The sequence below is a fragment of the Solanum dulcamara genome, chromosome 1 (assembly GCF_947179165.1).
Source record: "Solanum dulcamara chromosome 1, daSolDulc1.2, whole genome shotgun sequence".
Classification (NCBI taxonomy): domain Eukaryota; kingdom Viridiplantae; phylum Streptophyta; class Magnoliopsida; order Solanales; family Solanaceae; genus Solanum; species Solanum dulcamara.
Genome location: NC_077237.1, coordinates 70,544,773 through 70,558,795, shown reverse-complemented (window position 1 = coordinate 70,558,795; position 14,023 = coordinate 70,544,773). Strand labels below are relative to the sequence as shown.

At 30.7% G+C, this 14,023-nt stretch overlaps 1 protein-coding gene across 1 annotated transcript; it reads left to right on the top strand.

Moving 5' to 3' along the window:
- Positions 1-8,819: 8,819 nt before the first annotated feature.
- On the top strand, positions 8,820-10,501 carry LOC129888683 (protein TOO MANY MOUTHS). The gene has a single exon (XM_055963652.1). It carries the CDS (start codon positions 8,846-8,848, stop codon positions 10,382-10,384), a length of 1,539 nt encoding a protein of 512 aa, XP_055819627.1. The 5' UTR covers positions 8,820-8,845; the 3' UTR covers positions 10,385-10,501.
- Positions 10,502-14,023: the final 3,522 nt, after the last annotated feature.

Here is a 14,023-nt window from a genome sequence, read left to right as displayed (position 1 = left end):
CTTGGCCTTCATGGTCTCTATCATTCTTAGGGCGTCCATATGTTGACACTCTAAGGAAAGGATCGTCTTCTTCATCTCGTACTCGTCCGTCTTGCGCACATCCAACTCCTTTTGGATGTTTTCATTCTCCTTAAGGGTGAATTCCTCTAGAGTCTTGAACTGGCTGTCGAACTTGTACAAGCACTTGCCCAATATCTCTACAGCCTGCCGTGCAGCATCTACCCTTACAATCCACTCCATGTCGGGCATAACGTCCACAATTTTCTCACCTCACTCATCATAACTTACCTTGGTGGAGAAGGGTGAGTAGGATGTTAGGGCTTCTCTTGGTGTAGGCTCGAGTGTCACCTTCTCATTTCTCTTAGAGTTTTTCTTTCCCTTGTAGTGATTCTTTCCAACATCCTGGTTGACGTTGGTGGCGGTAGTGGCGTTGATGTCTCCCTCACTTGTCATATCCCTTAGTAGAACCTTGCTTTGATACCACATTGTCACGGACATAGACTTCAACTAAGACTTCCTTACGGCACTTGACAAGTTACTCACAAATCTTTCACGATCTTGCAAGTTCAAGTAAGCCTTTAAGACTAGATCGCTAAGGGAACGCTAGATTGTAAGAAAGACAAGAGAGCTTTTATAAAAAAGGCTTTGTATTACTTGGAAGAATGCTTGATTTCATGATGGTGTGTTACAAATGAATGCCCCCTCTATTTATACTACTCCTAAGGGGCTTAAATGTAAATAAAAATTGTTATACAAATTCTTTCATATTTACAAAAAAGTCCTTACTCTAGAATTCTCTACACACTCTAGAGAAATCTAGGTCTTCCAAGACTAATCTACAAGGTTCTAGATTTCTCTAAGTCTTTTTAAGAATTCTCTTGGACATTCTAGAGCTTCTATTAACCTCTCCAAGATTATACATCTTTCCTCCATCTTCATGATCAAGTGACGGGTCATGATACTTGGCATTAAAAAATTCGCTAGGCAATGTTTATGTCGTCAATTGGGCATAAGTTATGGACATAAATTAAGTTTGTTTATAAGACAAGTTTAGATATTTTAGTCAATGAATCTGCTCAATTAATATAAATTATTCCTTATAGGTAAAAGTTAGAACTTATTTCTATTGGTTTTGGTTTGAAAAAGAAGAAATAGTTGAAAAGTCAAAAATAGCAAATCTTCCACATCGAAGGATTAGAAATGGATTATTGTTTTTTGTACTTATAAAATGAGATTTACTCATTTGGTTTAGGACACCGCCAAAAATTCAATTCTTTGTATATTAGAGAAGAGGTTTAGAGATAGTTCTCTTTGTTATGTCAAAAAAAGACGTGGTTTAAAATTAATTTCATCTTTATAAGAAAAAATCAATTTTAGTAAAAGAAGAGTCGCCACTTAATTTTTTAAAGAAATTAAGAAAACTTTATTTAAAAGACCCTAACAGATTTAAATCTTAAAAATTCAGATAAAAAGGTACGAGGTTCATATTACTATTTTAAGAAGGTTTTAGCACTTAAAATAGCCGCTAACATGCGGTTGTCCAACGATTTGAAAATTATTTGACTAACTTTGGGAAAATGTGTTTTAACAATAATTAAAGTATTAAACAATTTCGAGAAAAATATAAATTTTAAAATATTTAAGATAGTTTATAAGAATGTTTGACTTAGTAAAATGATTAATAAAGAAAAAATGATGAAAACAAAAATGGTATCTCTTTAGGGGATTTAATTAAGTTAAATTAAACAATTAATATTAGAACTAACACAGGATAAATAAATATCATCAATTAATTAAATTATAGCAAAAGGCAAACGAAATAATAAATAAACTACCCCAAATATATACAAACGAAAGTATTTAAAAATAGGGTAGAAATATTTATGTACTCATATTCTTCGGATCAGCGCCGACTTATTAATTGGAAGACAAAAATATAGTATTTTGTCATTTTCTGCTCGGGTCAATTTCCATCATTTCCGAAGGGCCTATCTATCCCTACCCCTCCTAGATTTGTTTGTTAATTCAATCCTAAAGCAATCTAAAAGAAATATTAAAAACTAGCGTCTTAGAAGGTGTCTAGCGTCCCAACTTAATATCCAAGAGGCATTGGACGTACTATTAGGACAGGTGTTAGACTGAAGAAAATATAAGTTTTTTAATTAGACACATCGTCAAACAAAAAAAATAAGACGTCACTTAGCACATAAAATCTCAAATAAGCCTCTATATTAATTAACTAGCATGCTTGAAAACACACATAAATAGTGAGGGTCAAAGCAAGTATTAAGCGTGTGTGTGAACGTCAAGCCCAAAAGGTCGTAGAAACAAAGTTTAATTAATTAAACATATAAGAGCAATCTTAATTATAGCATAGTTGTGATAAGAGAAAGACATTGTTGGTCATTTTAATTTATTAATTAAAGGTCTTAATGAAATTATAGAAACAAGATTTATATTTTATTACATGCTGAAAATTTATAGAATATACTGTAGGCATGATTCATAAATGAAATGATATGCTGAAAATTTATTAAGGTATTTATACATATGAATTTAATATAAAACAATATGACAAAATAATTACTAAAATCCTACAGATATGATTTCCACTCATGAACTTAAAAGGTTGGAAATTATTAAATAAATATCATATTCATGATTTCTATGTAACATAATATGCATAAAATTAATTAAAATTGTAGGCATGGTATCAAAAATAGAATACATGCTAAAAATATATTGACAAGGGTCTATAATATTTAAGCATTTGACATAATGAGAAATATTTATAGAATCCTATAGGCATGATTTCTAAATAGAATAATTGGATCAAAGACTTGTTAGATTTTGTAGGCATGGTTTTCTACACTAAAATAACATCGTAAAACATTCATTATTACCGGATAACATGCTAAAAATATTAATAGGATCTTTGAATATGATATCAAATATTTAACTTGCTGGGTTTATATAGTTTCTATAGGCATGATAAAAGTAATATTTTATTGTTAAAATGAACATAGTAGCTACGCAAGTTTACATGCTGAAAATTAAACAATAGACACCTACGGATATGATATCTAAAAGACAAGTTATAATACAAATTTAATTCTTGAATAAGCATTTTATAATATTATGACAATTTAAAATCACTAAGACAAATGCGACTTATTAAATCTACAATACGAAGATGTTCCAAGAAGTCAAAATTAGATACATACAAACATATTGGAATGACTACGGATATTTAAAAACCCAAATTTAAACACTTTGACACGCATGTTAATGGTTAATTAATTAGCCTAACATGCTTAAGGTGAGATAGATAAACAAACTATTTTATCAACAAATCTAACAAGTAGATACGGATAGTAAAACATGTAGCACATAAACCCTCCCCCTCTTAAATAGTTTCCCAAGTAATTTCATTATGTAATATTTACAAACTATTAAATTTTTAGACAAAAGTAAATAAATAAATAAAAATAATATGAATAGACAAAGATGTAAAATGTAGTAGCTTCTCCGACCCAAGCGAATTCTTCTCGTCTCAAACTTTGAAGTTCCAATCCTGCTAAACTATGAAGAAGATACAAAGTAGTAGACGAATAACAAGGGACACATCATAATAATAATTATATCTCAACAAGGCAAACAAACAAGGTAAGATAATAAACCAAACATATAAAGAAAGTTGTAGCTAACCTGGGTACTTTGGTTAGAGGAACAAGTAAATAGGAATCTGAAAACCCAATGCTAAATACTAGAAGTGGTGTTAAAGTATGCAAGAAACTCCCTCCCTTTTTTTCTTTTGAGATTTTTCTATCAAGTAAAAATATTTTCTTTCTTTCTTAGCTTTCTCCTTACTCTGGTCTCCCTTGTGTTTGTGTTTTATCTCTGTCTTTATAGGCAGAGATGACAGACAATCCTCCCGACCAACACAATTGGCCAAACCCTTTAATTCAAAATTTTCAAAAAAAGAAAGATAGATAAAACAAACAACTTTTCAAGATTCCCCTAAAACCATTCAAAAGGTGTTTTATTCCAAGATAGTGGAGCATATTAACTTTAAAGTGGTGGGACATTAAAATTATTTAAAGTAGTAGATACTAACTTTATTTCAAATCATAAAGGGACAAAACTCAATTATGATAAAAAACAAAATGATTACAACATATTAGCAAATTTAAAAAAAGAATAAAATAAAATATTAACTACTATAATTATTTCAATCCGTAAATCATGTCACAATAAGTAAACATTAAACCTTCTTCCAAAATTCAGAAAGCAAATCATCAAGTTATCAGTTAGCTAATTAAATTGACACCCAATTTATGACTATGCATTTAAACAATAGCAAATGACAACAACATTACCATAAAAATCCTCAACTATACTTGTCCATAATTAAATACAATAATATAAATATGGACAGAAAACAACAACACAAATACGTATAATAATCTTCATTTCTAAGAAACAAATAAACATCTAAAAAAAACGATCTACATTTGATGTATAATTAAAATATAAGCTTATGAATATGAATAAGAACAAAAACAAGAGCAAAACAACATAGTATGCTTTGAAATCTTAATCGATTATTAATGAGCAAAAATCTTTGAATTTCAAGTTTAATAAATCATTTGAAGTAGACAATCAACCAATATTTGTTTTGAAAAACAAAAATCTGTAAACGGAGTCTAACATGGGAAAGATCTAAATCTTCCAATAATTAATTGTATTATTGCACACATAAAGACAACAAAAACTAACATTTCCAATGGCATAATAAACATATTCAGCATATATTTTAAACAAATCATAAAATGAATATAAACTTTTAGATCTACAATATACATATTTATATATATAATGTAAATAAAATTAAATGAAAATATATCAATATGTTGTTAGGCGTTCATCGTTGTTGCCGCTCGTCGTCACTGCGCGTCGCCGTTGAAGCTAGAGACGTCGTCGAGCTGCTATCGTTGTTGCCGGTGGAAGCTGCTCACGACGGAGGAAGAGAGGACAGCGACGAGGGGTCGTTGTTGCTGGTCGTCATTCTCGCCATTGCTCCAGCTGGTGGCGTCGCTGCTGTGCTTCGTCGTGGAAGAGCTGTTGGTCGCAGCGTCGTCTTCGTCGTTGCTGGTGGCTGCTGCTCATCGATGGTGCGGCGGCGTGAGGCTGACGGCGAGGGAGAGAAGAAAAGAGGAGAGGAGGGTCGTTTGGTTATGGTTTTTCCGGCGAGAGAGGGGTGAAGGTATGGCGGCGGCTATGTCTTCTTCTCCTTGGAGAAGATGACCAAAGGAAGCAAAACTGAAAACCATTTGGTTTAGGTTAGGGTTTGGGTATTTTGATAGTGTAGTTGTAATCCTAGCCGTTCATTAATTGAGATGAGCGGTTGGGATTAAATCTTGATATTGATAAAGGTGAGATGGATGGTTGTGATTGAAAGATGGATTTAAGATTTAAAAATGGTTATATAGTATAGATTAAAATTAAAAAGGATTGAATAAAATGACTATGCTTTAAATCATATGGAGAAAAATTGAATAGATTGCTAATTAATTAATAATCATAATATATATATTGAATAAGTAAAAACATAAATTTATTCAAGTAGCCGTATTTATATATAAAGCAACTACTTATGTATACGCTACGCAGATGTGTGTGTGTGTATATATATATATATATATATATATATATATGACGTACGTATGCATATAACACATACTAAAATAGATGCATAATTAATATAGTTAACTAAAATATATAATAAATTTAATTAAATAATAAATTTATATGCACATGTATACAATACGTATTAAAATAGATATATAATATATGCATGTTAATATGAATAAGTAAATTATAAAATAAACTTAGTTAATAAATATTCTTTATGTAAACAAAATACACACATATATACTAAATAGATACATAAGAATATTTAAACTATTAAGCTTATTATAAAAATAATAAAATAATAGTAGTAATATTAATAAATAGAAAAATATTATAAATTATGAATATCAAAATATACGATTTATTTATTAAACTAAATGTAAACTTATTTAATTAATAAAGAAATAATTTTAAAAAAAATGCCTATTTATTTTAGATAGCAATTCGAAAAGTAGTTATGGGTGGTCAAAATTGGATGTCAACACTCTTGATGATCTCTTTGGAAATAGTATTTTAGGTATTTTGGGTGTGTAGGAAAAAATATTATGCATTGTATGGTGTAATAATTTTTATATAGTGAATATTTTTCTGAGAGGCCCGTGGTATTTCTCCAATTGGGGAGTTTTCCACGTTAAATTTTTGTGTTGTTATTCTCTTTAAATATTTTTGTTTTTTTTGCTTGAATGCGGTCCGAAAGTGATGAAATTAGTCTGTGTTTTTTTCCCAACAAGTGGCATAAGAGTTTTTGGTGTGAAATAATTCTTTTGAAATTTTAGTATGCTCTGTGGTTGCAACTTTGTCTGATCTTCCACATAAAAAAAATTGAATTAGAATTATTGTTTTCAAGCAAAAGTTTCGTCCTTGTGGAGTAGCAAGTGAAGTCTGATTCTAGTGGAATTTTCTATTTTGGTGGAGTTGCTTTGGGGTACTTGTATATTTGGTAATAGTAAAAATAAGTACAATCTAAAGAGGTTCTAACTAAGGAAAGACTTGGTGCATAAGTATATTCATTGTGATCCAACTCCTTTCCTAGGAATTAATTTAGTGGATACTTTTCATTGTTATTGTCCATTTATTAGTACTGATAAGCAAGATGGGGACAAAATTTGAGATTGAGAAATTTGATGGGAGAATTAATTTTGGCTTGTGTCAAGTGTAAGTCAAGGATGTGTTAATTCAATATGGATTATACAAGACGTTAAAAGGGAGACCAATTAGAGAAAAAGATGACAAGGGTTCAGAAAAATCTGAAAGTAGTGGAGACTCAAAAAAATCCAAAATTTGTGATGAAGAATGGGAAGAGCTATACATGAAAGTGGCAAGTCAGATTCGCTTGTGTTTAGCTAAAAATGTTCTTGCTAATGTGATTGAATTGTCTATAACAAAGGAGCTATGGGAGAAACTTGAAGAATTGTACCAAATCAAAAGTATTTTAAATAGGCTATATTTGAAGGAGCAATTTCATAAATTGCAAATGGATGAAGATACAACCATTTCTGATCATCTGAGTGTCATGAATAAGATTGATTCTGAATTGCAATTTATTGGAGTGAAAATTGATGATGAAGACAAGGCACTTTGATTCATTTGGTCTTTTTCATCTTTCTATAAGCACATGCAACCCATGTTAGTGTATGGGAAGAAAATTGTGATTTTTCTTGAAAGTGACGAGCAAATTGATTTCTGAGGAAAAAAGATTGAAGAATGGAGATGAAAAATCTCAAGAAAATTTAGTTGTTGCTATTAAAGAAAAATGGAAGCAAAATAAAAGCTCCAAGAAGAAGATCATTTGCTGGGACATTTAAGAGTAAATGTCCAAATAATGGGGCTAGTTTGGCTGGAAGCTCTAAAGGAAATGCTGTCAATGTTGTCTCCGAGGGAGATGATATTCTTTTGTAAGAAAGATGAAAATTCTCATGACATGAATGTTACCTTTAGAATTGTCATGGAAAAGAATATTTAATTGATAGCTGGTCCACAAGTTTGCACATGAGCATTGGTTGATAGGTGATGCAAGACGTATGGTGAAAAGAATGTCGATGGCTAATGAACTCTCAACTAAATTATTAGCAAGTTTTCCGACATGGGTCGAAATTAAAATTCTTGAAATTGGGAAGTGATTTCAAGTGAAAATTCTTGGATTGATTTTTCAATATGAGTGGATGTACTCTTTATGGTAGATGTATGATAATTCTTGAATTTAGAATTATGATTGTCAGCAGCAGATAATGTGAAAGTTGCAGCTGCACGTGGTTGGCCGAGGTTAGAGTCAGGTGGAGAATTAACTCTGTTATGTGTAGCTGGACAACTGTAAAGGCCAACAAGTTAATTTTTTCCTTCTTTTTTAAAGGTGGAGATTTATTAGTTTTGGTTTGAAAAAGAAGAAATAGTTGAAAAGTCAAAAATGGCAAATCTCCCACATCGAAGGATTAGAAATAAGTTATTGTTTTTTGTACTTATAAAATACGATTTACTCATTTGATTTAGGACACCACCAAAAATTCAGTTTCTTGTATATTAGAGGAGAGGTGTAGAGATAATTTTCTTAAAGATCTCTTTGAGAATAATATTTTAGGAATTGGGGTATGTGAAAAAAATACTATGCATTGTATGATGTAATAATTCTATATAGTGAATATATTTTCTGAGAGACCCGTGGTTTTTCTCCAATTGGAGAGCTTTCCACGTTAAATCTTTATATTGTTATTTCTCTAATATTTTCTGCTTGAAGACAATCTGAAAGAAAAATAAATTAGTCAGTGCTTTTTCCCAACAATTTCTAACGAGCAACGTAAGCACTTCCTAATGAATTTTTTCAAATTGAGATCATCTTTTAAAAATTCTAATAAGTGAAGACAAAACACTTTTAAGACACCACGAGTCATTTCGTGTTCGATAAGTTGAGAGTTTCGGCCAAAAACTCATCCTTTGATGGAGCTCAAGTCTACTTGTATGTGGGCCTATACTGGCTGACGCAGAAGCAGGCTCAAACCCCGTGACAGTGATAAATGCTCATTAACAACATAAACTCTGCATTTATTTCATCTCCTCCTCATACTCGTGAATCCATAATTATCCTACCTAAATTTATGCACCCACCAATTTTCATTCACTTATCACACACCCCAACCTGGTGATTGCCATAAATATCATGTCACTTATAAAGACCCTTAGAAATACAGGCAAGTTTTTCACTTCATTCATTTTCCAATTACACTCTTTTGTTTCCAACATGACCCCTTTTCTCTCAATTCAAATAGCTCTACTACTAGCTCTTCCCTTCTTTCCTCTAGGCTGGTCATTCACCGTTATAATGTCGGATTCCGGTGCACCTTCAGCTCTAGTTGATGCTCCACAAACTGGCTTCTCTATGAATAATAATCGTGCACGAACCGATCCCCGTGAACAAGAAGCAGTTTACGACATTATGAGGGCCACGGGCAACGATTGGGCCACCGATATCCCCGATGTTTGTCGCGGTCGATGGCATGGCATCGAGTGCATGCCGGACAATGACAATGTGTACCATGTTGTGTCACTTTCCTTCGGAGCATTGTCCGATGACACAGCATTTCCTACGTGTGACTCGACTCATTCTTTCATTTCACCTTCAATTACGAAACTTCCACACCTTCGGACTTTATTCTTCTATCGTTGCTTCAGTAACAATCCTCAGCCCATTCCAGCATTTCTAGGCCAATTAGGGCCCACTTTACAGACACTGGTTTTAAGGGAAAATGGGTTCACAGAGCCCATTCCTAATGAATTGGGTAACCTAACCAGTTTGAGGGTCCTTGATCTTCACAGAAACAATCTTAACGGTTCAATACCGATTTCTATGAATCGGATCACCGGTTTGAGGTCGTTAGATTTGAGTGACAACAAACTAACCGGTTCAATTCCGAGTTTAACCTTACCTCAGTTAAATGTGCTGGACCTCAACCAAAATCACCTTGTGGGTTCAATTCCATCCACACTCATGGGTAGTCATTCGCTTATAAAGCTAGACCTGAGCCGCAATTGCCTCTCCGGTTCAGTACCCGATTCGATCAATAACTTAAACGACCTCATCCTTATGGATTTAAGCCACAATAGTCTAACAGGTCCATTCCCAATTTCACTCAAGAAATTGAATTTTCTACAAACCTTAGTGCTCAATGGTAATCCAATGGACTCAGCTACTTTACCAGATAACGTATTCGATGGTTTCAAGGACTTGATGATTTTAGGGTTATCCAATATGAACCTTCAAGGTCCAATACCAAATTCACTAGGCCGGTTGCCTAAAATTCGAGTCCTTCATCTTGATGGGAACAAATTAAATGGCTCGATCCCATCGAGTTTTGGTAATTTTAATAGCGTAAGTGAGCTCAGGCTAAATAATAACATGTTGAGTGGTCCTATCCCATTTAAGAGAGACATGGTTTGGAGAATGAGAAGGAAAATGAAGCTTTCAAATAATGAAGGGCTTTGTTATAATAAAGAAAATGGTCTTGGAGATGATCTAGAAACATTGTTGGATTCAGGGATTGGACATTGTGGGGACTCCAAAACAGAGCCAACAAAAACAGTGCAACACATTTCAACACTCAACAGGGCAAGTGTTGTAAGATCAAATAGCAACAAATTTTCATCTCTTGGAAGCTTGCTTTGGTCAGCTTTAGTTTTGGTTGCAGTTTGTTTGTTGTGAGTAATTCTTTAGAGATATTGGTACAGATTTTTTTCCCCCTTTTTGTCTTTCTCTTTTTTTAATGTAACAAAGCTTAGTAGTATTAAATAGGAGGACTGTTACTATTTTCATTCTTCAGATCGTTTTTGGGGAACAACTTGAATGGCAATTGTAAATTATTGTCCAAGTCTCAGATTTTAATTTTAACTACATAACTGATAAAGTTGACACTACAAAACTAGTTGGCATTAAGAATTTTTAGATTTTGCTTAACCAAGGAGAATGTAACCTCTCATTTCCAATCATTATCTATGTTTAATCCATCCCAAATAAAGGACTAGTAATCTAATTTTTTCTTATATTCTTTCATTATTATAAGTACTTGTAATCATCCCATGGAGACCGCTTGGTTCGCATTTAATTAATTTTGGGTTACATGTTTTTAAGGAATCGAGAATTCTTAAGGGTAGTTTTCTTCTAGTTTCTTTACATTTTGGATTGGGAAAGGGTCAAATATACCTCTATACTATTAAAAATAGTTTAAATGTATCACTCGTTACACTTTCGGGCTAAATACATCTCTCCTGTTATACTAAAGGGTCAAATATACTCTTCTCATTATACTTTGGTATAAATTCACCCTTAATTTTAACGAAAGAACACATGAAAAACTCAAAATTAAATAACTTATTTCCAATTTTAAATATACCTACATTATACCATCTATTGTAATAATATACTTACATTATCTATTATATATACTTACAATGTATAACAAATATACTCACAATATACTATCTATTATAATAATACACTTATATTGTATTATATATACTTACAATGTATATCTAATATACTCACAATATATTATCTATTATAATAATATATTTACATTATACCATCTATTATAATAATATATATACATTATATATTATATGTAATTACAATGTATAACAAATATACTGACAATATACTATCTATTAATATACTTACATTATATTATATATACCTACAATGTATATCTAATATATTCACAATATACTATCTATTATAATAACATACTTACATTGTATTATATATACTTACAATATATATCTAATATATTCACAATATATTATCTATTATAATAATATACTTACATTATATTATATATACCTACAATGTATATCTAATATATTCACAATATACTATCTATTATAATAACATACTTACATTGTATTATATATACTTACAATATATATCTAATATATTCACAATATATTATCTATTATAATAATATACTTACATTATATATTATATATACTTACAATCTATAATAAATATACTCACAATATATGATCTATTATAATAATATACTTACATTATATTGAAATCTTTATAATGACTACATATTTAATTTTCAATATATGACTATGTAAAATAAAAAAAAATCATACAAAATTTATAGGGAAAAATTAAGAAATGCAAAGACTCAATGAATCTTTGACTTTATTAATATATTGATAAAATTCAAAACATACAAGTTACAAACTTAAAATTAGTTGTATATAATAAATTGTAATTTTTACATATTTTGAATCATTTTCTTCGATTCATCTGTATTAGCATTAATAGGAATTAGCTCATAATTTTTAAAATCAATCAATTCGTAATTTGGACTAACTTGTGCTGAAGGATCTCCAATTAACATTGCTTCTTCAAGTTCTTCTTCTTCTTCTTCTTCTTCTGTATCTTCTGTTCTTCCTTTATTTCTACGCTCTGATCTAATCTAATCTCTGAGGCAAACTAAAATATTTATGGCATTGCTCCCCAAAGAGTGTCGATTGTCTTCGATCTGCTGTCTTCCTTGACTAAATGCATCATCCGATGGAACAGTTGACATTGGAACATTTAGCACATCCCTAGCCATGGTTGATAATACTGAATATTGTTTTTATTGTTCTTCCACCATTCCAGTGTAGTGACGCTATTTTCATCATAGGTCTCTAGAGCTTGTCTCAAATAATAATTAAGCTCGTTTTGATTTATGCTCCGTTGTGATATAAGTTGTATTCTATTTCAAATAGATAAATTAGAAAAACCATGTGCAGACATATCATGTGCTTGTCTTTTAGAAGATAATGGCTCGTAAAAAGGATGAGATAGAGGAACAGTATGACTAGGAATAACATTATCAAGTAAATCGATATAATGATTATATAATATTTGAATATGATCATTTGTATCACTCATCGCCTTAGACATACTAGGTGTTTCATCTCTTTTCAATTTCTATAGAATTATATATAAGGTGAACACATTTAAACATAGTATTAAATTTTATATATGAATTTAACATAGCACCAATTAAATAAATAGAGGAATAGGAAAAAAATATTTTTTTTAATTTTTCTATCATTTCAGTGACAGCTTCTTTATAATCATCTTTCTTTTTATATTCCATAAGCAATACAAAAATTTTAGCTAAATAAGCTAAAATATTAGAAATAGTAGGATAATAAGCACCGAAAAATTCAAGAATAGCAAAATAATTTTTTTTTCTAAAAACATAACAACATCATTAATTTTAGTCCAATCAGATTCTTTCAACATGACTTCGGAAAATTTTTATGCATATTAATTAAAAGTTGTAGTTGTACGAGCTTTATAAATATTGCAAGTTTTTTAAAAAATCATAAGCAGAATTTCACCTACTCTCAATTTCTTCTAGCATTAATCTTGATCTAAGATTATTTTCCTTGCATTTTCTTTTAAATTCTTTAAGTCTAGCTTTTCTATTATTTCCTTAAATAAAACTAACTGCATGCTTAATTTTTTCAATTGTTGGCTCAAAAAAATAAAGTCCATCTTTTACAATTAAATTATATATATATATATATGAAAAATACATCTAATATAAAAATATCTTCAAAAGGGGAGGGGGGAAGCTTAGTTGTCAAAGAATTAATAGCAGCGGTGTTGTTAGATGCATTATCATAAGAAATACATAAAACTTTTTGTTGAAGACCATAATATTTTGTAACCATTGATATAGAATCAGAAATAAATTGTGCATTATGTTTTCGATCTTCATCATATTGAAATGCTAAAATACATTTTTGCATGATAAAATCATTATTTATCCAATGACAAGAAACAGTTAAATAATCATTTTTATTTATAGCACGACCAAAATCAGAAGTAAGTGAAACTCTACATGAAAGATTTGTTAATAACCAACATAAATAATATGCATATTGTCCATGAAATCTAAAAATATCTGATCTACAAGTACATCTAAGAATACCATTAAACATGAGATTATAAATTGATTGTATATAATGAATAAAAGCATTAGAAGAAGCAAATGAAAAAAGGTAGACAACTCACATCTATCATTTTCGCTATCTCTTCACAGTCACATATTTAATTATAGGTCCCCGTTAATTTTTTGATCTGTGAGTTTATTCTACCTTGAACTAGCCCAGTAGCACCCCCTATTTTTTCTCTCCAACCAGTATGAAAATTATCTAGATGTCTAGTCAAGTAACCCGTCCCACCTTTATTATCCCCTGTTGTATGCTCGAAAATTGATTGACAATTTTTACATTGAACTTTAGTTGTTCCGGCTATGCATTCAAAATAATACCATACTAAACTAGATTTTTTCTTTCTTTTACA